This window comes from Protopterus annectens, chromosome 3.part0, assembly GCF_019279795.1.
Source record: "Protopterus annectens isolate FY-2018-M chromosome 3.part0, PAN1.0, whole genome shotgun sequence".
In the NCBI taxonomy this organism is placed as follows: Eukaryota; Metazoa; Chordata; order Ceratodontiformes; family Protopteridae; genus Protopterus; species Protopterus annectens.
Window position 1 is genome coordinate 1,382,770,136 of NC_056731.1, and position 25,738 is coordinate 1,382,795,873.

At 40.2% G+C, this 25,738-nt stretch overlaps 2 protein-coding genes across 2 annotated transcripts in view; both read right to left on the minus strand.

Annotated features, from left to right (window-relative positions):
- Positions 1–21,803, minus strand: part of LOC122797075 (meprin A subunit beta-like) — a 111,276-nt gene extending 89,473 nt beyond the window's left edge. The window contains exons 1-2 of the mRNA XM_044065850.1: positions 21,678–21,803; positions 10,302–10,371 (exon numbers count right to left, since the gene is read on the minus strand). Coding sequence (XP_043921785.1) covers positions 10,302–10,371; positions 21,678–21,803 — 196 coding nt within the window. The remainder of the gene's footprint in view (positions 1–10,301; positions 10,372–21,677) is intronic.
- Positions 21,804–21,858: 55 nt separating this feature from the next.
- LOC122797076 (meprin A subunit beta-like) overlaps positions 21,859–25,738 on the minus strand; it is an 896,893-nt gene continuing 893,013 nt past the window's right edge. The window contains exon 8 of the mRNA XM_044065851.1: positions 21,859–22,208. Coding sequence (XP_043921786.1) covers positions 21,859–22,208 — 350 coding nt within the window. The remainder of the gene's footprint in view (positions 22,209–25,738) is intronic.

The window sequence follows — 25,738 nt, forward strand, 5'->3', positions numbered from 1 at the left end:
GATAAATTTCATTTATGTCTTTTGTCCTCATGTGAGAATAATGTCTCTACCAAGTACTTGTTGCTTACTTTAGACTTTTCAAATCAAAGAATCTCACTTGTCCTTGCCAGTCTCTCATAGGCTGCCTTAGGTGTCAGTCCCTCCTCAGAAGCTGGGACTACCAATCAAGCTGTAAAGTCGTGTAATCAATTAGCTCTCCAGAAACATGGCTTGACCATTGACATATTATTACATTATAAAATAAAACGTGACAGAAGTGACATTAAACTTTTAATCCTTAGTCCACAAGTGCAGCAAGCATACCTCTCACATTCTTTGCTCAAGAAGTCTGGACAAAGCCAAAAAAACAATAATATGGTAAAGGTCAAAAATCGAAAACAATTTTTAAATATTACTCTACTTCACTTACAAAGTTAGCAGAATAAAATGTTTTTCATTATAATGCATACTTCTGAATAACAGGAAGTATGTAACTCTAATGTCTGCCATTACTGATGGACTGAAATTTTTATTTGTCAGAAAAGTGAGCTAAACCTCGCCATAACAATAAATAGAACATGCTGGAGGGATAGATTCCTGTCACAGAGACTCCCCATGGTTTGGAACAAAATTCCTAACTGCATTAGGCAGAGCCCCTCACTAACACTCTTCAAGAGAAACCTTGACAAGTGGATGGGTAACAGAAAATACACCCCTGGGATCACTTCATTGACTCTTCTTGACAGCGGCTCAGTTAATTAATTAATGGGGCGGCGAAAGCTGACACACTCTGACTGGGCTTGTAAATGCCCTCAGGCAGATAGCCTAGTACCTACCTATGAACCTATGAACCTAACTAAAAAAAAAGTTTATGAGGTACAGGGCAGAAATATGAGATAAAATCTGCAGCATTCTGCAAAATCAGGAACAGCTGGCAGGAATGGACAAAAAGCAGTATGAGTTAAGTCCAGCCATATTATAGTCACTGGCAGCATAAAGAGAAAGTACATTTTTCAAAACAATACTTAAGACTACATAATAAAAAAGATAACAGTTTACACTAATATTTAGCTTTACCGCCCATGTTTAATGGCACCAATAACAGCTGCATAATATGTAGGTAGCCACTGCACACAACAGCCCAACATATGAGTCCCTTACTTGCTGCAACAGCTTTCTGTTAACATTAGGCTCCCAATATCCACATAATCTGTCCAATACCTTTAGCCTTCAATATACTCACAACATAATGGGTGTGTCAGATCATCCTACTTTACCTTTCACAATTAATTGTATTATCATCATCATCATCGTAAAAAAAATACTAATAATAAAAACAGTGAGATGGTGATATGCTCCATGTAAATGCATATGTAATAACTAACTGACTTGACTTAAGTCATACAGCATACATCCATCAGTCCATTCATCCATCCAAAACCCATTTTCCCATTTTTACACGTGGGGTCGGAGTATCACTTCAGCAGTGACAATCCTTTAGAGCTAAGAAAAATAAAACTGGCAATGGGAAAGTTGCTATCTACTAAAAACAAACAAACAAACAAACAAACAAACAAACAAACAAACAAACAAAAAGTGACACCCCCCCATTTGGGGAACTACATTACTCCCAGTAAATGCACTAACTGCAAATCACTAAACGCTGGTAATAAGGGGAAATCTTTTTTACCTCTCAACATTCTGTGATGCCAAAACAGTAAAGTTACAGCATGATACTAATATGAATTTGCTTGTACTTCAAATAATCTTTCTCTGTCTAGACCTGCATAGATCAAATCCATACATTTTATTTATTTTATTTATTTTATTTTACATTTGTTGACCGGGCTAGTCTAGCTGGACATGCATCCGTTTTCAGTAGAGGCCCGGGGAGAAAAGCTCCAGCACTAGCAGTAAACAAAAAAATATTAACAAAACAACGATATGAATGAAAAAGTACAAAGTACAAAGGTAGCCTTGTTTAAAAACAAATGACAAAAACAGACAATTATATAGATATGCATCATATACAGTTAGTCTAACAAAAACAGATATGCAAAACACAAAGATAGAATTGCATGAGACAAAGAATTTATAGTATAGCCTATTTCTAAGATGTAAAATGTCAAAAATTGAAAGTCTTATTTAGAAGCATAGTCAGGGGAGGGGAGGAAAGTTAGGAGTAGCAGAGAAGCAATTTCAGTCGGGGTTAGCACAAGGACAAAGCCACTGAGTTTTAAGATGTTCTTTGATATGTTTTTTGAAAAGAGAGGTAGAGTTTTGGTTAGATATCTCATCCCAAAGCTAATACTGAAGAGGCAGAAATGATGTCTAACTTCTGCTACTAAGGTGAGTATCTCACATCAGTCTACTATATTAATGTCATTATTTCTTTCTGCACAGTCCTTACACATGGCTAGACTAGCAAACTATGCCTCTAAACCATAGTAGATGATCTTTGTCAAGATATCTCAAGGGACTGCCACAGCAACCCCCACCCCCTGTAACTTTAGACTGACAGTTTGGTTTGTAATATCAAAATGAGTGCAGATGAGCAAATCACTGATTCTAAACATCATCAACACTCTTCTGAAGAAGGTAGCAAGAACTATAGAACTTTTAATCCAGTTTTCTCTGTGAATATACTCTTTTAGGCTTGTTAAACATAGAAGCATAAAAGAATCGCATATAATTTGCAAACCAAATAGAAACTGCTTACCTATAGAAACATATTACAAACCAATAAAATATAAAGTCATCAGATTATCCAAACTATTTGATCCTAGGATCATAAGCCTGCAGTTTCCCTCTACAGTCTATAAGAATGCAACATCCTTTCTTCTGTTTTCTTTTTTCTTAATGCTTTTTACCCCTGCTGCCTGTTAGCAAACAGCTCCTACTCCCCCTCATTCAGTTAGCACATTTGTTCCCAATCACTGGGGCAGGGGTCAATAGGGAGGGGGCCATTATTAAGACAACCATCAGAAGTAGTTCAAGATTTTTTACTGCAAGCCTTGCTCTCCACACACACCAAACAAAGCACCAGGGATGGAATATGTAATGGGCTGACTTTATTTACAAAAAGAGCATTCTCTCCAAGTAACTCTGCTCGTCCCCAAAGCATTCAACATTTGTTTCCCCAGTCTTCACCAAGGATATCATACATCCTTGTATGCTGACCTGAGTGCATTCAACCCTCCCAGCTTCCTATGAGATACAAGAGGGTCATGCCTCTTTATTCTGCCCTCTCCCTGCATGGCTCTTGTAGTGCAGGGGGCTGCTATTCAAACTCTGGTCTCCTGAGTCAGTCAGAGCTAAATCCATGTGCACTATGGAGCCAAGCTCCTCTCTGCTGATTTCTGGGGATGAAAGTAGAATGATAGTATTTGAATCTTTTTGATTTTATTTAAGTATTGGGCATCATTCCCGTACAGGATTCTGGACAATATCATCATTTTCTTATGAAGGACTGTACAAGGTAGTGGCAGCATGGTGGAGGAGGGATATATCAAAGTCTACATCTCAGACTATTGCTGCAGAGGTAACCTTAGGAAAGAAAACTGTATTGCAAGTATGGAGTTTTAAAAGAACAGAATACATAGACTCAGATAAGGGCATAGGAGGAGTAATTTTCCTTGGAGGCCTTAAATGTGACATTCCTGTAAAGCAAAATGTAGTGACTGGCCTGGAAGAAAAGGTGGAATTCCAAGAGAGAGGGAGAGTGACAAGCTAATAATGCCATCAGTGAGTCCTTATGGTGGAATAAGACGTGTTAACCCAACAAGTGGTCCAAATAATTAAACAATGCAATGAGGTCCATTTATAATCTTAACAAATTCTCCTACTAGTACAAAATGGCCAACTTATCTTATTTAGATGAATAAGACTGCTGGTGGAAGGATTTCAAACTTCATGAATATTGCTTTATGCTTTTAATTAATTGTAAAAGCACTGCATTCATATATGCTGCACCTCTCTATGTAACTCTATTGTAAATATCTCAGGTAATGACTGAAAAGGGTGTTTGGACCAGCTTAACATAAAAAAATGTAAGTAAATTATGCAATCTACTTCATGAGACTTATTTGGAAGTGGAATGCCTGGAACCACACCGTTAGATACATACTGTGAAGGAGAATGGTGGAGGAGTCTACCTGTCACTGCAGCAACATACCTTCCCTGACAGTCAAACATAAGGACCAGAAAGCAATAACGAGCAATAGGAAGAGCCATGGTTGTCTAAGCAGTGACTGGTGGGAGGATTTGGCAAGAATGTATGAACCAAGATGCCTGACCAGAACCTCAAGACAGCATTTGGTATTGCTTGCTATTACACAGAGAAATAAAAACGTTAATTTCTGATTAGAAGAAGAACAATCTCTAAATTCATCTGTCACCCATGATCCAGAAGAATTGGTTAATTTAGGCAATATACTAGGACTTTTCATTCCTAGAAGTATAAACAACTATAAGTTGGAGAGAGACATGGCCAGTTTGAACAGTACTATGTTCCTGCTACATTTACATGTATGCTGATAAGATAAAGTATCACTCTTTCTGCTTTCGTAGGACATAATTATGGTGCTGACCATTACCGCTTGAAGAGACCATGGCTTTGCATAATGCATGAGCAGCCGTATGACTAGGATGCACTTCAACATCTCCTTCACATTGATTTGAAACAAGATCTACAAGGGAGAGCAGACAGACTGGACCATCCAGGTCCCCCGCCAATTAATGAATATGTCTTCAGGAATTGAGTTGAAAGATGGGGCACATCCAGTATGCCGACATTCTTCAGTGGAGCTAAAACCAACTCTAGAGTTTTCTATATTATGGAAAGAATCATAGGAATTCCCATGTCCAGTGGTCCTTTGACTCCCCAAAAACCTTTAGATAGTTCTGAAGGTTTCTTATGTGCTGGTTGATACAGTGCATTATGCTTACAGATATATGACCCAGGGAGCTAAGGCAATATCTTTATATCAGCTGTGGCTAAAAAGTCACCAGATGAATGATGGTATCTAGTTTCTAAGCTCTATCTTCTGTATGGTGCAAGCTTTCTTTAACTAACTCTCTCAGGGTACATTTTTACCAGAGAGGCTAAAATCAGATTTTTATCTGTTGGTTACCAACCACCAAAGGCACCTCAAACCCAGAAAGGGAATGATGAACTATAAAACAGATCAGCAGCAGATCCTGAAAGCACCTATGAAGAATGCAGTCCTCAAAGTAAGGGTAAATACGTGAATCTTTCAACATGAGCTTCAGTGGCTGGTGAGATGCAGGTAAAGGCCTTAAGATGTTACTTGGCATGAATGAAATCTGCAAACTGCAAATATTTTCCATCATCACTGAAAAACTGATAAACTGTCAGTGAGAATTTAAAGTCATAATGTAGCAGTAGGCATCCTTCCGATCAAGTGTAATTATCCAATTTCCGTATGTTCATGTGGAAGAAGGGAATCAAAGGTTGAAGAATTACCATATTAAAAATACATATTCTAACATGCTTGGGATTGGAGAGATCTAGGAATCACTTTTGATCTAATGTCTTTGAAGTAAGAAATCATTTGGAATAAAAACCTGTTTTTTAAAGGAGAAGTGTCTTTTTACAAATATGTTCTGTAATAGCTATATAAGGAAAGGACTGACCATGGGGAATCCCAGATACTTTTGGAATAGGTTGTAAAACAGATTTAGAAAAAAATTAAATTGTGCATCTCTCAGCTCTCCTTATAGTCATAAAATGTGCTTGACAGTTTCCCCCAGTCACCTTTATCTTCTTATTTGGGAAGACAACGTTGATTGTCGAAAAGGCCTCACATTCACAGAGAATAGGTGAACTTAAGGATTATTTTACTGACATTATTCCTGTCACAAGGAAAGGCTGTAGGACTAGAAAACATCCAGTTTGTAGGACCCATCATTACCTGATGTAGAATAAGTCAGGAAAAGCAGTGATGCACACACCAAACCAATAAACCAAAATAGTGTGCTGAAAGGATATGGGAAGGAAACTCCAAGAGTATAAAATCAAAATGGGTTTGAAACATTAACCCACACAAAAATGTATATCGTTGTATTTGACTGGTTGGTTAATTAATTATGTTAATGTATGTTGCTATTTAATTAAGCTGTGAAGTTAATATTGCAGTCCTGATGACGTCTGGAGTTTGTAGATGAAAAGTTTGTACTTTTCACTGTAAAGGCATTAAAAGGATTATGTGTGGAGTTAAAGCTATTACAATTTTTGATTTTATACTCTTGGAGTTTCCTTCCCATTATCTTCCAGGACACTATTATGCTATAAATAAGCCTTTCCATGTGATCTCTCTTGAAATAAATTATGTCTAAACCAGGAGCTATGCCTGCGTGACCTCACATTGTAAAAAGAGTAGCTTCCTGCCCCTAACTAACTTCTTGGAGCTACAAATTTTATGTATAATGGAAAAATGTTTCTTTAGTCTTACTGTTGAACTGCAGCTCAACAATTTTACGGAATGTGTATATGAAAGTTACAAAGCTTCAAGAACACATTCCCTGAGTAAGGTTGTCTGTTAGGCCATGCCTGTTTCCCAGACATGGCTCCATAAATTATAAATTTAAATTCAAAATAAGGTGTACGTAAACATGAAGAGGCAGCTCATGTGCTGTGTTCAAGACATTAATCATTTTTTGCCCCTGTGACCAGAGGCATACCATCCTGCACAACAGTAGCCTGGTAAGTAACAGCACTCTGGCATATTATCACAAGTGACAGCACATTCAAGGCACTTACACTCAGAGAAGTCGGAGAAAGCATTATGTACTCCAAAATATCTCCTTATCTCCTTATCTTATCCCAAAGCACAACGGATCAACGTGAGGTTAAATTGAACCCACCCAAGTGGGTGGCTTTGCCCCCCACATCCCCCCTAACTATATATATATATATACCAATTCCGAGATCACACTACAGTGGAAAAAGGGCAACGTTCTGTAGTTGTTCATTGTGGTTTGGGCAACTATTTTATTGCTCTTAGTAAATTCAGCTAATCGCTGAAGCAATTTCACTAATTATGGGTTGATGAATAGTTGTTCACCAGAATGTCATTTCGGCGACCTAATATAGACCCGTAATCTGTGATCATTGCACATTCTACTGAAAGAAGGCAGCAGCTTTTTTTTTGTTGCACCCTATCTACCTGTTGGCCAGCAGGAATGATGCAATTCCTGCCACACTAGTTTCCTAGCAAGCCTTACACTTTTACACACCTACTGCACTTAGCCAGAGAACAAGGCTGTCCTTGTCAGGCGTGTACCCCATGTCCCCTGTTCTTAGACAGTGTATGCCTGAAGTTTGACTCACAGGTGTCTGTCATGCAGGAGGATATATACAACATACTTGCCCAAAGAGGAATAATGGTGCCACCACCCCACCCCTCCCCAGCTGAATTCTCCAGAACCCAGGCGACTAAGTGAACCTAGGTCATCTGAGCTATAGACACCACGTAATATGTGTATGCAACATCATTGGTTTAGTGTATATAATTTTTGATGTGCTGTTTCTGTTATATGTCAGCATATTTTGTTTTAGTTTTTTCTTAGGAGGGGGCACTATAAACATAGTATACTATGAGACCTGGCAGCACAGACAGCCTAGTGCCAAAGCTAAAAAGATGCTGAAAGTGAAACTATGCCAGTAAAGAGAACCAAGAAGCAGCCTAATGTCTCGTCTGTTTCCTTGCATGCTATTATTTTTGTTAGTGTCTAGAGCACAAAGACACTACTATGTTCATATTATACAGCACATATTTCACACATTTGCAGAAACAGTAGTTCACAGGATCTTCTAATACAATCTTTAAGCCTTCAAAGCAAAGTATAGTATGGAGGTGATGCAGGATTACAGACCACAAATAAAAATTTATTTTTGGACAATACGCTGACTCATTCACTGGACCTGACAATTTTATTCTTGACTTTCTCTGTCACACTGAAAATAACTTAGAACTGCGGTTGCTTGAAAATGTAGTACTGACAAGATGACAAGAGAAAAGTTTCATAACCTGTTGAAGTTGTCTAAAATTATCATGATGAAATTTGAGTTGCAAGGACTGATGATAAAATCTAGTACAACAGTTGCATCAAACCAGCTACATGATCAAATGTCAAAGAGACTTCACTAAGCATATTTTGGTGTTATTTTGTAAAGAAATGGTGCACGGTATAATTTTTGGTTTGGAATATCTTGTTAAATAGAACTTACGGTAAAAAAATGCACAATCTGTAAACTGTATTATAAGAACAATCTTAAAGACTCTTTGATTTGTTTGTGTCTTTCGGCTTTTCCCGGTTAGTGGTTGCCACAGCAGAATGCCGGTCCGCTAATGATTGGCAGTTGATTTTTATGTACTGGCTTGCCAGGCCTGACGAACAACCATCAACGAAGGTACGCCCATTCACGCATGTATCCATGCAGAAGACACTCTAGCTGAGAATCGAACCAGACAGCGTCTTACTGTGAGGTGACAACGCTACCGCAGCACCACCACCATGGTGCTTAAAGACTCTTTGATACTTCACAGAATTCTAGACACCATGGAGCAAAGTAACTGTTGATTTGGTAGTCATGTTTAGGACAATCAGTATCTAATTTGTGTTTAATATAGAGGATTATGATCGGGTCTCTGATCGTAATGTATATATTATGTGTTTGAGACATGGATGCCAAGAAATTCACCTTGAGAGCGAAGCTCGAGAAATAAATCTGGGCATCCATATTGAGAACACATTATATTTTGTTGCCATCAGAGATCTGATCATAATTCTTTGTAGTGCATGGATGTTTATCTGCTTCATGTACTACTAGTTAATCAAAAGTTAGATTAAAAAAACACAATGTGTTGTGCCGGCTTTATAAGCTGGTAAATCAGTGGAGAAGGGGTACATATTCTTATGTATTCCCTGTCTAAAAGAAGCAGTTTAATTAAAAATGCCATGTGTATTTTATCAGACAAGGAGAAATGGGAGTTGAAATTAAGTCCTTTCATATACTGCTGCTGCTATCTGGTCAGTGCTGTCTGCATTTAGTGCAGACTCAATGTTAAGAGCACCGTAAGGATGTTTAACACATTATTAAGGTTGGGTGTCTCTCGAGCAGTGCTGAACCAGAATATATTTTAGCTGTTTTTGAGTGTAATCATGGCACTTCATGTACTACGCTATTTTATGTATCCTGAACTCATCAAAGTGAGAGATATACCTCACCCCAAATATCATCAACCCTCGCTAAAATTCAACAGACAAATCACAAAACTCCTGCAGTCCATTCTCTACATTGCCTCTAAATTATCTCGCTCTGGGGATATTCATCCCAACCCTGGACCAACAACTACTACAAACCTATCCCCCTGCAAATTCCCCTTCTCCCCAATAGTCTAAATCAACTTCCTAGGAAAACTACTGACCTACTGTTTCTAAATATAAACTGTAGAAGTATCCCCAACAAAATCCACGACCTGCAAACCTGTCTTTCTCTATACCTGCCAGACATATTGGTTATAACTGAGACTTGGCTAAAGCCACATATCAACGACAATGAAATTATTCCCCCAGGGTACAATATACTAAGGAAGGATAGAAAGGACAAAAAATGTGGTGGCATTGCTATATTATTTAAGAACCATCTCACAGTGCAAATACTAAGTATACAATATCCCTCTGTTGACAATGCAGAAATATTGTTCACCCAACTGCAGGTCAACTCCAAAAAACTAATAAACATAATTGGATGCTATATACCTCCTGGTAACAATATATCCACTCTCGAAAATCTGCTCCATTGGTCCTGTTTATCTCTCCAAAATGAAACCATCATTCTGGGTGATTCTAATATAGATTGGCTATCCTGTAACTCTTCCACCCCAACAAATCATATTAATCTCCATGGCTTTATCCAAGCCATCCAAAACTCCAACAAGAATTGACAAGACAACTAAAAGGGAATCAATACTTGACTGGATTCTAACTAATAAACCTAGCCACTCCTCTCATGCAGGTTGCTTCCCTGATGGTCTAAGTGACCATCTGCCAACCTTCCTTCTATGACACTGCAAACATAATCCCAAAGGTACAGTCTATCATTTTATTAGAAAGAAAAAGAGCTTTAACCCTATCTATTTCACAGCAGAACTAAAGCATTGCAATTGGGCACCCCTGAAATACCTTGAATTAAATGAGGCGGTTACTTACTTTAATAACACATTCATAAATGTATTTGATCTTTATACCCCTCCTAGACCCATAAGAACCAGATATAATATCACTCCATGGCTTACCAAAGAAACCAAAGCCCTCCTCAAAGCTAGAGATAAAGCATGGGATCACTGGAAAATTGTTAAGTCCCAGCTGCAAAACAAAAAATATCAGCAGCTTAGGAATAAAGCTAAGAAACTAGTAAAACTTGACAAAATTAATTACTACTCTAATCTTCAAATCAAGCAGCAAAATAGCCCTCAAAAAATTTGGGCAGCCATTAACAAATTACTACTAGCAGGCAAAACTGGTACCCCCTCTCCCACCTTAGTAAATAACTTTGACAGCATTCCCACTCCATATAATAAATTCTTTACTGAAACAATACTGACCCCAGCCAACCGACAGAAAAATCAACACACACACACACACACACACACACACACACACACACACACACACACACACACACACACACACACACACACACACACACCCTTCCTCTGAACCCATCACCACTCCCATAAGGAATATCTCTTTCAAATTCCAGTCAGTCTCTATAGATAGGATAAAAAAGTACCTCAAAAAACTTAGGCCCACTACTCTGGCTGCTGACAAATTACAAAGAGAATTCTTAAAAACTGCTGCCGATGCAGTGGCCTATCCTATAGCCATTCTAATTAACAGATCCCTCTCAGAAGCCATTGTCCCTGAGATATGGAAAATATCTCACATAAACCCCCTACATAAAGGAGGAAACTCATCAGAGCTTACGAACTACCGACCTATAGAAATTCTATCCTCGCTAGCAAAAATCTGTGAAAGGTGCATACACTTCCAAATGATTCACTACTTGCACACACACAGGCTCTTATCAAACACCCAACATGGTTTCTGACACTTCCATAGTACCACCACTGCCTCATTGTCCTTCTCCAATGCAGTAAACTCTCATAGAAATGCTGATAAATTTGTTTCTGCCACTTTTCTTGACCTCTCAAAGGCCTTCAATATGGTTAGACATAAAATTCTTATCAAAGAACTGTCCGAATTAGGACTCTCTTCGCGCCATAGCCTGGTTCCATAACTATTTAGTTGGCTGTCAGCAAGCAGTCTTGTGGAAACAAGAACTCTCCTCCCTTCTCCCAGTCTTGGTGTTCCCCAGGGTTCTATTTTAGGCCCTCTGCTGTTCACCCTCTATACCAATAAGTTTCATTCCTCCACTCCCAAAGCATCTGTCATCCAATATGCTGATGATTCTATGTTAATTTGTGCAGCTTCCTCACTACAGGAACTTCACATGTTAACTCAGGAATCTTTCTTTTCTATAGAAACATGGCTATCCAATATCCAACCCATCCTAAACCTTGCTAAAGCCAAACTACATATCTTTAAACCCACTAGGTCCACCTCATCAACTTCTACCTTTAATATCATGTCCAGTAACAAAACTACTATCTTTCCCACAGAGCACGCCAAACTCCTGGGCATTGAGATTGATAATAATCTAAGACTTGATATTCAAAAAAGTTCACAAAAAACTAAGTATCCTCTATAGAAACAGACAATTCATTACCCAACAAACAAAAGCTACTATACCTCAAACTCACCTTATTTCTTCCCTCCTCTATGCCTCACCAGTTCTCACCAACCTTAGAAAAGCAGACCTAGCTAAGATTGACTCCTGCTATAACAAACTATCATTAGATTTGTCCTGACCCCCCTTTTAGATCTCACCACTGCTCATCCTTGAAGCTGCTCAACTGGCTGGAACTCCCTCAACTCCTGCATTACAACCAATTCTCTCTGGCCCTTAAAATTTTATATTAACCAGAAAAAAACCCTGCATTGCAAAGCCTACTTCACCTCCACACCAGTAACAGAACTCTTTGCTCCATTAACAAACTTATTCTCACAGTAACTAAGTCAAATAATACAGCAGGTGATGTCCTCTTTTCTAATTATGTATCCAAAATATGGAATGCTTTACCCTATAACATTACTATGGCATCCTTCATACAGTTCAAAAAAGCATTAAAACTGAATCTCACTAATAACTGGCTATGCTCTTGCACTTCACCAGGCTAGACCCTCCACTGTGCTAACTGACTCTACACCACCTTAACTATCTCACACCTCAAGAGGAACAGATAGGTCTATATTCTATTACTGTAGGAATACAATAATAAAATGGATTGTTATGGTTTTTGACCTCAATAACATTTAAGAAGATGTTGGTTTACATGACTCCCTCCAGCAATGATTGAGGTCATTTTATATATATATATATATATATATATATATATATATATATATATATATATATATATATATATATATATATATATATATATCTTTAGACTAATGAAACTATTACTGTAAGATTTGTCTGTTTTAACTAATTGTGACTGCTGTGTATGAATATACTACTATTAATTAAGACTCATTGCATTTTGTATCTAAATACACTTTGTAAACTTTGTAGTTTTTTTTTTGTTACATGTTATTCATATGTGTGAAGCTTTTCTCCGTGGGCCTCCACTGAAAATGGACTTGTGTCCAGTGGACTATCTGGTTTAACAAATGTAAAATAAATAAATAAATATATCGTCACAGACTATCATTAACACCATTTTTTCACTTTTCCATACTCGTCTCTGGTAACGGTACACAGCTAGTCAAGAATTTTATACATTTCAGAAAATTAGGAATTTCAGCACATTACATCTTCATCAAAGTAACCTCAGCAGAGATAGTTATCTTGTTTGTGTCTTTCGGCTTTTCCCAGTTAGGGGGTCGCCACAGCGGAACTCTGGTCCGCTAATGATTGGCAGTAGATTTTTACATGCCGAGTTGCCAGCCCTGACGCACAACCTTCAACGAAGGTACGCCCCATTCACGCATGTCTCCACACAGAAGACGCTCAGTGAAAATGCCATGAAAATTACGTTGCCAGCTAAATAAAACTATTTTGTTCTGTATAAATACAGAAATAATACTACAACCCATAGGACTTTTACTTTTACAATTACTGATTTACTGATGATGCGGAGAATGAAAATAAAGTTGGCAACTTCTTCTATTCTGCTCCAACCGGAGAAAGTGCTAAATGTGTAATTTGCTTGCCAAAACCTTAAACAAAACAGAATTAATACTATGACAGATCAGCTAAGACATTATCCTGGATCCAGAAAGATGCTATCCTCAAGTGTAAGCTGCTGTGACAAAAAAGTGTCAGTTTTCTCAACTGGTATAGGTATATATTTATATTGAGCGTAATAGTCAAAGAAAGTATTGTAGCATACGACTTTAATTTAACTAATAAGAAAAGTTTTCCCGCGCTTAGCGGATGTATATAAGTATAACAGCTGATTTTTTAAATGTTATCTGATAAAGCGTGGATGTACCACGCGAAAGCGCTCATCTTGTGTATTCTAATAAAAGTTTTGGACTTTTCGTGAGTGACCAGAGTTTTTTGATCAGCTACCAGTAATTTTCCTAGAACATTGTATTTGCGTTCCTTTGTGGTTGGTGTCTCACTGCGATACTTTCAACTGTGAAAAACTGTTATTCAGTGACAAATTAGCTGAAATAATGAAAGATCTCATTACTGACTAATTTGTGGTTCTCTGAACTGCGCAATGTTAACCCTAGTTTGAATCAGCACTTTGCTGCAGTAATCAGTGCTGAAATCTAGGCATCATATTAGCACAGGGACCTCCCTCTCATACTCTCCCACACACATGCACACTTTCAACAGACAAACACACACACGCACACACACACACATATACATGCAACACGCGCCCACATAGACATGCGCACATACACACACACACACGCACACACACACACACACACACACACACACACACACACACACACACACACACACACACACACACACACACACACACACACACACACACACACACACACACACACACACATGGACATATCCTCATAACTCTCAGTTTCTGATTTTATAGAACATCTGTGATTTTGGCTGTTATATGTGCCATGTCCCCAATCATAGAAGAATACACTCAGTAAATAACACAGACATTAGCATTTCATACTTTTTGTAGTTTTTGAAGCTTGTTGCTGCACGATCTGTTGACCTATTAATTTTCTAGGTTATTTAGTCATATTTCAAAAGTGGCCTGGTGTCTAGTGTCCCCCTTCCCAGTATTCCAGACTTTGCTCATCAGTCTAATGGGAGTTGAAAGATAGGGATACCCCCACACCCACACACACGTACATACTGAATATCAGACTCCCACACCCTCACCCTGTTTCACTCATGGACATTCATCCAGTCACAGACACGCACACACACACACACACACACACACACACACACACACACACACACACACACACACACACACACACACACACACACACACTCTCATACAGAGACTGACACCCCCCCCCCCCCACAGCCTTTCCACTAAACTCTGTGACACTTACCTGCTAAGTGATCTGTCCTACTAAAAGTAATGGGTGAATGAGGCATTTTGGTCATGTTAATTAACATGGCTGCTTGTGTTAATTTACATTACTTGGCTGTTAAAATCCCTTACCACATGCATTTCCAGGGGAGAGCACATGGTTAATTATCATTTGTCACTGTCCCGGAATGCCTCATTATCATTGCAGTAAGCTGTGAAGACAGACTACTGCTCTGTTTCTACTGACTGCATAGAATGACTCTGGTGGTGCTGTTAAAGTATTTGAAAGGTCAATGCCAGTTCAAAAACATCATTCTTAAGGCTTACTGCTGGAGGTAGCTCTTTCTGAATCTTAGGGATTGTCTGTATTGACACCTGGATAGATTGTTAGACTTGAAAATCCTCTTGACACACACTTGGGGCAATAGAAAGCATTTATATTTGGTCTTTCCAACATAGTAAAGGCCTACAATGTAAAGAAAAAAAGTCTAATGTTGAAACATAACAGGAAGCATGTCTATAGGACTGGATTGCTCTCATTTAAACATAATGAAGTGACTGTGAAACTACAATTAAGTGACAGTGCAAGGCAGGAGTTGTCATAATTACCTAAGACAGAGACTATCCCAGAGAGTATGACTCATTCCTATCATGACTGTGACAGTACACCAGCTAATTCTTCTGCTACAGGAATTGATTTTGATAAAGTGCTGATAATGACCATTGAGAAAATGTAACTAAAGGATCTTCCATGACATCATCATCTAATATCAAGTATAAATTATCTACATTTGGGAGAGTCATTTTAAAGTTATCCAAGTGGAATGACTATGTCATTTGTTATGTCAAAGACTGGGTTAATATTGCTAATTACTACACATTATAATTGCATGCATTGTATGTGTTGCTGATTTATCTATTTGTTTTGCATGTATGTACCCCTGATGATGTATTCATGCCATGTGACATCCCTAGTTTGCAGTATAGCAGGAACCTACAGACAGGTTGATGGAAAGATCTGCAAGTGCCAATTTATCAAGTCAATATTGCCAAAAAACACTTTCAGAAATCATTGACATTGGTCTCCTTGTATGTGACCTTAAATTTAATATATATATATATATATATATATATATATATATATATATATATATATATATATATATATATTTGTCCCAATACAGGCAATGAAGTGGTACTTGCCCACCTCTCTGCAAATGAAGACTTTGCTGATTACTGAAAGTATTATTCAGTGATACATTCAATGAATTGGTCCTTGCAAGAAATGTTGATTTAAGTCAACATGAATCCAGTATGTCACAGAATAGTACGGTACAGTACAGAATATTACATGCTTATTTTGAATAATTATAGCATTCAGATTAAAGGGAGAGAGAGAGAGATGTAATGCACTGTACTGTATATTTTTTTTTTGGTCCCTTTGGATCTCATTTATACTGGCCCAGCCCCCAGTGCCCTATTCCCACTCTGGATCTACTAGCCATAATCCTTCCCCTTGAACTTGCTCAGGTGTTGCTGGAGCTGGTTGTGGATCTTGATGGCATCCTGTGAGATCAGCTGTCCGTACTTCCTTCCTGTGGATTTTTTAAATTTTATTTCCCTACCCATTTTCCCTTTCCCAACCCCCACACTCACTTGTTGCATCTGAGGGCAACTCCCCTCTTTGAACCACACCTCTCATTAAGGAGTGTCACTGGTGTGACCCCCCATGATGGACATACCCATCCCTTCCTGCCACTCTGTCAGCCACCTGAACATCTAACTGAACCAGGATTGGCTGGGCTATAGTTAGGGCTTTTACCCAGAGATATGGAGTGAATCTGAACTAAATCCAACGCATCCACTGTGTTCAACAAAAAATAAATATATTTAAGCTTGAATTGCACTTTTTTAACTGTATTTTACTTAACTGCTGCTTCATTTTTGCTGTTATTACTGCTGTGACTGTTTTTTTCTGCACTTTGAATTTCTAGTACTTCTGTATTTTATAGCATAGGCTAGTTTCAGATTTACTAAATCTAGGCTGTTCGATATTACTTGAGCACTAAAAGCAGCCATCCTACATGAAGAAGGCCATCCTGAACCCTTGTGGCAGAAGTGTGTAGCCCACGACCCATCTGAGTTGGGGATTGCTGGAAAAAGGCTCAGTTTTAGGCTTTTCTATTGGTTAATTTGTGTTAAAATAACTTAGCTTGCGTTTAAGCTCTGCATTTGTGTGTAGCTGCACACCACGCTGCAGAGTTTAGAATTGCCGTGTATAGACGCAAACGCTAAGAAACTTAATTTTCCCTTGATATCTGCTACAAAACTCTCCTTAGCTCCACTGCCTCTCTGTACACAACACAGTTGCACATTGCTACCTAGTGAGCAACTCAGTTGTGCATTCTGGGACATGGACACAGTCTTCCACCCTTAGCCCTCCACCGAATAGCCACCTTTGTAAGCCTCACAAGCAAACCCCAGTCCATCTAGCCCATCCTCACTAGTTACTATAATATATATCTGTCATAATGGATGAATAGATTCCCACCATTTCTCCAGCCAACCTGATTGACATGGGCATCCTGAGGCTATGTAGTAATTGCCTTGTGTATACTGACAAACACTTGCTCCTAAAGCAAACAAACAGAGCATGTGGGAGATGTAATTATACCATGAAATTAGAATCAGTCTTCTCACATAATATACAAGACATACAACAGAATGTCAGCACACAGAACCCCCCACTCACACAAGATAAGGTCAAGATATATAAATTCACATACTCGAAGGTACTCATGAACAGCCTACCAAAAGACAAGAGACCCCCCAAGTGCAAACATACACATACTGATACATGAAAAGAATCCATCACTACACATAACAACATACATATTAATGTCTCAACAATTAAGCCTGTAGGCAAAACACCTCAAAACCTAATGCTCTGGTCATAGGCAACTCAACAGTGAGACACACAGGTGTCCCCCTCACCAGGTCGAACAAGGTCAGGTGCCTTGATCCTTCAAATCATGCAGGCATTCAATTCGCTCAGCAACAAGTACCGTTATGACTCAGTCACTCTGTCATAGTACATGTTGGTGTGAATGACTTGAGACGTACCTCTCTGGACTATATGAAGAGAGAGACATGACCAAACTCTCAGATTATGTGTCCAAGGCAGGTGTGTCCCTAACCCCAAGCAGCATTCTACCTTCACCTAGGATTATGCCACAATACACACAAAAAATGATTGATTTCAATAACTGGCTTAGCTTCTGGTGTCACTCCAGGGGGATCCAGTATCTGTCTGCCTGGGAAGACATGGTCAACAGTCCATGCTGCTTTGCAAGTGATGGCCTTCACCTGTATCCTCAAGGCTTTTGGATACTGACAAAGATGCTTGCCTCCCCCATAGTGCCTTTTTTAGGCAATGTCCAAACAACAAAATTTCCGATGTAAAGAAATCCACTAAAGACAAACTTAAGGTCATACTGCTTAATGCTAGGAGCTTAAACACTAAACGGCACTCTCTGGAAGCAGTCCTTACCTTGAAAGATACTGACATTTGTGCAGGCACTGAGACTTGATTCAAGGCTGCTGAAAGCTCCCCTGCTATACAAGGCTGCAATGCCTTTCACATATTGAGACCCCAAAACGAGCATGAAAGAACCAGACTTGGAGGTGTATCCATCTTCATTAAATCCAAATACACCTCAATACTGGTGAAACAGTGCAGCTCTCTTGACCTACTCCAGGTCCAATTAAATATAGGTAAAATAGCTTCCACATCATCGCTTGCTAAAAATCCCCTACCATGAACCAGGGGAAGCACACCACCTACCTGGACTTGCTAGAGTCAGTCAGTATACAGCCAAACACCTTGGTCATGGGAGATTTCAACTATCCTCCCATCGATTGGGAAACTTACATGAGCAAAAACACAATTGCTACGAGGTTTCTGGACTTTGTTAATTCAGATGCCCTGGAACAGTTGGCCTGCATCCCACAAGAGGCTCAAATGTCCTGGACCTAGTGCTCACCAACATGGGGGGGGGGTCACTGCACTACCCTCTATATGTTGCCCTCCCTGGTAAAGTCAGACTGTAAATCTATATCACTTGAAGTAAAGATCAAACCTGACACCCCCACAGGAGTAAAAAAAATGAAAAATATCTCCAAAGTAAACTATTTCCTAAGCATTGGTATAAAAAGTTTCAAATCCCCTGCCAACATAGCCAACAATGACTCCTATGCAGAATGCACAAATGCCATATACATCCACTTCAACAAATGCATTGACTCAGCTGTACCCAACAGGAACAAAACCAGGTCTTCCCGAAAAAACAAGCCAAGCTGGTTGACTGTAAGTATAAATAAGCTATACAACAAAAGAAAGAAACTGATATCTAAGAACAGAAGAGAACGTACTCAACAGAGGCAAAATACCCTCCACAGCTTGAACAAGCAAATCAGATATCTTAAGTCCTCTAAAGCTAGCTATGAGTCTAAATTAGCATCCTTAGCTAAAGACAATCATAAGGCATTCTTTAGCTATGCACGAAACCTAAAAGCTGTGTGCTGACCTAATAGTGGATGGTAACACTCACACTGAACCTGAGGAAATTGCCAACCTGTTAGCCAACAGATTTGGCAATAACATCCCCCCCCTGTCCCCACCAGACATATCCCAAAGCATTCCTGATACCAGTCCTCTACTGAGTATCTCCAAAGAACAGGTCATACAAGCACTCTTCAAGGCCAAAAACACAGCCTCTATGAGACCAGATAACATCCCATTCTGCTTACTAAACAATCTAAAACAAGACCTAGCAGCACCACTCAGCACTCTCTTTAATCATAGCCTGATAATTGTCTTTGTCCTGGCAGAGTGGAGAAAAGTAACAGTAATCCCCTTGCACAAAGGAGGTCCATCAACTGACCCTGGGAACTATCGACCCATAAGCCTTACTAGCCTTATCTGCAAGGCCATGAAAAGAATCATCATGGACCTTATCCACAATGATATAGGTGACCTTCAAACCCTTGACCAGACCCAGTTTGGTTTCATCAAAGGTAGATCTTGCTTATCAAATCTAGTGGACTTATTTGACAATGTCACCAAAGCCCTGGATGAGGGCAAAACAGTGCATACCACATATCTTGATTTAGCCAAGGCCTTTGACACAATCTTCCATTCAAGTATCATACAGAAACTCTCCCAGCTGAGGATTAACCAGTACATTACTAGATGGGTAGCAAACTGGCTCACTGGCAGAATGCACACTGTCAAAGTTGGGGAGTCCACCTCCACCAGTAGACCAGCTACCAGTGGGGTTCCACAAGGATCTGTGCTGGGCCATCTAATGTTTGGAATCTATTTCTCTGAAGTTCAGGTGATGGTAGATGGCTTGTGGCTTACCAAGCTTGCAGATGACTATAAACTGGGAGTAATCATATAGTCCCCCAATGATGTTAACATATTACAGAGAGGGCTGACACAGACAAATGATTGGTGCCAAACTCACAGGCTAAATGTTAACACAAAAAATTCCTCATTACCCCCTTTGACAAAGAAGTAGCATGGCACAGTGGTGCAGCGGTAGCATTGTCACCTCACAGCAAGAAGTTCTCCAGTTTGATTCTCGGCTGGAGTGCCTTCTGTGAGGAGTCTGCCTGTCCTCCCCGCATTCGTGTGGGTTTTCTCTGGGTACTCCGGTTTCCTCCCATGTTACAAAGACATGCATCTAGAGTGTTTGTCCTCAGGCCTCTGCTGAAAATTGGCTTCATTCCAAGTTGGGCTTTCCCCCGTAAACAAATGTCAAATAAATATTGATAGTACTCCTCTAAGCTCAAATTCAGTGGTGAGAGTCTTGAGAACACAGGCTGACAGCAAGCTAAACTTCTATCCTCATGTGTCCATAGTGGTAAAAAAAGTATTCTACATTGTGCATCTCATAAATAAGGGCACTGCATCCAAGACCAGGGAGGTTATAGCTCTGCTGTACTTGACCCTTATCAGGCCACTAATTGAGTACAATGATCTATTCTGTCTGTACCTCACCAGACTTCTACAGCAATTGGAGAGACCACAGTGGTTTCTAACCAAGAGAATCCAGGGCTTCCAAAGCATGACATACATGGAAAGGCTCCAATAGAAGGAAACACGTGACAACAGGATATATTCTTCAACACATAAAACAAAATGTAATGATTCACAAAGCTTTCAGGCAAATGTCTTTCTTTAGTGTGTAAAAAACATTAAAAGCACCCTCCCTTCTTTATATATACTCAGTCACATGACACAGCTTCAATAAAAGTGCAATTACCCTAAAAGGCATACATTATTTAAAAAACATATAAAATATTTCAAAGTGGAAAACATTAATAGAAACACACACACACACACACACACACACACACACACACACACACACACACACACACACACACACACACACACACACACACACACACATTTCAAGTATTTAATTTATTTATTTCCTTAAAATCATTTGTTTCTTTATTAACACTGGTTTTAATCTCACAGCTGCATGAATCCCTGGTTTGGTGTCAGCTTGAAGCAATATTATCTATTCATATTCACCCAGTTCTAGTCTATTATTATTATTATCACCCCCTCTTCTATTGGGATAAATAATGTTAAAAACCCTTAATTTAAACATTTGATGTCTTTCTATTCCTATGTTGCAGTATTCATACTGTGGGATTTCCAGCCCTCAGGCGATCTGACGTTAGCTCCTATGCAAAAGCTTAAGCCTGGCTGTTGTAGGTGTGTGGGATGTCAAATGTAGGGCCATAAAACAGGGACTATAAATGTGATGTCTGCATGCACAGACCTCAGAACTTTTCAGCCACAGACTACATACGCTTTGATCAGCTCCTTAGTCTGAAGACTTCATAAAAGATTATTACCCTGTTCGGGTTTTCGTTTTTCTTACTACTTGAGCTTGGTTGCTGTGGGTTTTGTTTTTGCTATTTAACCAATGTCTGAGAAAAATAGCAAATATAATTGCGGGCATCAGATACTGCATAAGGATTCACACGACAAGTGCGTGTTTTGTTTAGGTGAGGAGCACGACCATAAGGCCTGCTCCATTTGTCAATCATTCGTACCAAAAACTCTTCACAGACATCTGGCAGCTTTAAATTTGTATGTTGAGAATCAAAGATTGAAATGCCTTGCTTGCCGAATGGATCCCAAATCGGCCGCCCAATCTGAACAACTGAGGAAGAAGGCCAAAGTTTCCAGGCCTACTCCCATTGCCACTCCCCCATCAGATGTCCCGCCAAATACCGATTTAGGGGCCGAAGGACTGACGATTCTTCCATCAGCTTTGACAGATCCTCTGGAAGAGCCCACTACTGCAGCTATGGAGAGCACGTCAGTGGAGCTGACCCAGACGCAGGCCTCAACCGACATTGAGGGGGAACCATTATGTGGTCGGCCGACCGAGACTTCTTCTGCCCCAGCCCATACCTCGGTTCCTAGGCCAAATCCTAAGCCAATGTCAACTAAGAAAAAAAAAAAAACAAACACTTGAGCCCCATGCCTCAAGCTATTCCACATTGGCAGACGTTCACCAACTCCTTGCTGCAGGCCTTTATGGCCCTTAGGCCTACAGGCCCTACACTTACAGACATTCCAGAGCTGAGCCCTAGGTCAGCCTCTGCTTCTTCCCTCCCTTTAATCACTACTCAACAGGGAGAAGAAGAAGAACCTGAACAATATGATTCCTCTTCTGAGGAATCTGTTTCCTATGTGTCTCAAATCGCTTCTCCTGTGGACTATTACTCCCCAGACTAAGACTCTATTGAGGGTGATTCTCCTCCAGAGGATATTTCCTTTGGGGAAACCATCACAAAAATGAAAGAGTACTTCAAGTGGGATACTATCTTGATGACAGACACCCAGAAAAGATAGTTTGAGTTTCTGCAGTTAGTCTCCCTCCCTCTCAGCTATTCCACCAGTTTTACCAGCATTTCTGGATGCCTTTAATTCTGTCTCCAAGAATCCAGATTCTCAACCACCTGCCCCCAAAAGGCCAGATATATTTTATAAAGTTCCAGATGAACAGAATTTTCTAGTGAAACCTCCCATGGCTGACCCTGCAGTCATTGCTGTGTCTCCTGACAGACAATCTAGGCAATTACCCTCTGCTTCCCTTTTGCCCAGAGACAAGCATAGCAAAACCATGGACAGAATGGGTAAAAAGGTATATACCTCCTCTACCTTAGCCTTTAGGGCTATAAATTACCAAACACACATGGTAAAATATGCCTTAGGCCTTGTTTCCCAGGCCTCCACCTTGCTAGCCTCTACACCAGACTGTCCCACAAAGAATGACATTGCATCTAAACTGTCTTTAGTTACTCAAGTAGCCAGACACTTGATTAAGTGCAGTTATGATGCAGCAGAAGCACCAGCCAGGTCTGCTGCATCTGCATCTGTCTTACATAGATATTCTTGGCTACATCTCCAACTTCTACCAGAGGACTTTAAATCCAAGATAATGGATGCTCGTCTAGACCACAATCTCTTATTTGGCAAGAATTCAACAGAACTTTTCAAAAATTTACAAGAGAAAAGTAAAGAGCTGCAAGACATCAAACACTTGCTGATGCCCCCTTCCCCAGATACTACAGGAACTACCCTGCTAAGACTTCTTTTGTAAGGAGAACTCTGTCTACATCTCGTCCTTCCTCCTCTAGACTTCGTAAAGGGTCAATAAGATTGCCTTACTCCAGACCTCCTAATTCCCATGGACCTGCCAAGCAGCCTTTTCCTGACTGAGGAGGTTCCACTTCAGTGTGATGGCCTAGAACAGCTCCTTCTGTCCTCCCACCTTACCCAATGCCTCCCCTTCTGGAAAACAATTTCTTGGATACTTGGATCCTTTCCATCATCCAAAAAGGATATTTCCTATCCTGGAAAGAAAAGCCAAAGCCAAAAAGAATTCCTTTCCCTCCAAGAGACCAGCTACATTTATTCCCTCTCATATTGAAAGAACTCCTGACTCTAGGAACTATAGAGCCAGTTCTCTCAGGACAGGAAGGAAAAGGCTTCTATTCCCATCTTTTCCTAGTCCCCAAAAAGGATGGTCCTTGGAGGCCAATCCTGGACTTATCTAAACCTGTTCCTAAAAGTTCCATCCTTCAGGATGCTCTCCCTACAAACTTTGCTACCCCTCATTCCACCCAAAGCCTTCATGGTCACTCTGGATCTAAAGGATGCCTACCTGCACATCCCTATCAGACCATCCCACAGGAGGTTTCTCTGCTTCACTGGACATTCTTCACACTTTTAGTTTACAGCCTTGCCCTTTGGCTTGCCTACTGCTCCCAGAGTATTTACAAAATGCTTGGCCCCAGCCATTGCCTATTGCAGAACCAAGGGACTACAAATCTACCTTTACCTGGACGACATTCTTATTCTGGCAGAATCATAATCCACCCTGCAAAACCATCTCAGATTCACAATGACTCTCTGTCCTCCACAACTGGGCTTCACTATCAGCCTCCAGAAGTCCTCCCTTCTTCCTCAGCAGGACAAAGTTTTCCTAGGCTGCTGGATAAGAACAGACTTGATGAGATCCTTTCTCCCTCTGGGCAAAGTGCACTCTCTCCAGCCATTTTCAAGCCCTACTTACAAAATCCCATCTCTCAGCAAGACAATTTCTGCAAGTCCTAGGTCTCATGGCAGCAACCATTCCCACACTCTCATTAGCCAGGATGCACATGAGAAAATTCTAATGGTATTTAAAAAATGTATGGTCTCAAAGCCAACACTCATCAGACAAACTTATTACCCTTCTGCCCTGCCTAAGGACAGAACTAAAGTCGTGGATTCAGCAAGTTTCCTAGAATCAGGGCATCCCACTCCAACTACCCCCCCATCACTCAGACCATGCACACAAATGCATCAGATTTAGGGTGGGTAGCAGAGTTCAAGGGCTTCAGGGTACAACAGCATTGGAACCCTGCATTTCAAAAGCAACACATCACTGTCAGGGAAATGACAGCAGTATTACTGGCTCTAAAAGCTTTCCTTCTAGTCTTGCAACCAGGCCTGCTACACATTGTGACAGACAACATGACTGTCATTTGGTACCTCAACAAGCAAGGAGGGACAAAGGCGTACCAGTTGTGTTATATAACTCTAAAAATCTGGAAAATAGCAACCAGACAACTTCTTACTGCAGGCCTCTTACATCCCTTCTCAGTAAAACAAACAAGAAGACTTGCTCAGCAGAACATCCTCCCCTCAGCACAAATGGATGTTGCCCAGGGAAACCTTCTTAGACATCATCCACCAGTGAGGCACACCTCAAGTGGATCTGTTTGCCTACCCGCAGAACAGAATTAAACAGATTTTGCACCAGGGATCACACTCCACTAGCATGGAGAGTGAATGCCTTCAGCTTTCCATGAAAGGGAATGTTCCTGTATGCTTTCCCCCCTTCCCTCTAATACACCAGGTCCTGCTGAAGATCAACAAGAACCAACCCAAAATCTTGCTGGTGACTCTCTATTGGCCAAGGCAACACTGGTTCCCCCTTCTTCACTACCTATCCAAGGGCAATCACCACAAGTTACCCAACAAGGTGGACCTACTCACCCAACAAAAGGGATCTCTCATTCACCCTCAGATGCCTTTGCTACACCTGACCCTATGGGTGATCAACTTTTGATACCTTTCAGAAAACTATACTCAGAAGACGTGTTCTCAGTCCTGAGGGAGGCCAGGAAACCATCTACCAGAAAAAAATATTTGTCCAAATGGCATAGATTCACAAATTGGTGTGCGCTTAAGGACAGGGACCCTTTTCAAGCAGATACCTCTTTAGTCCTTAGTTATGTATGGGAGCTCATTAAGGAAGGACTAGCATATTCATCTCTGAAAGTCCACCTTTCTGCCATTTCAGTCTGCTTGCCTTTACATCCAACTCTGCTCTCCATACTGGATGTTAAACTTTCCCTGAGAGGGGTCTTGCATATCAGACCACCAAGGAAACCCATCCCTCCTCCATGGGATCTAAACTTCG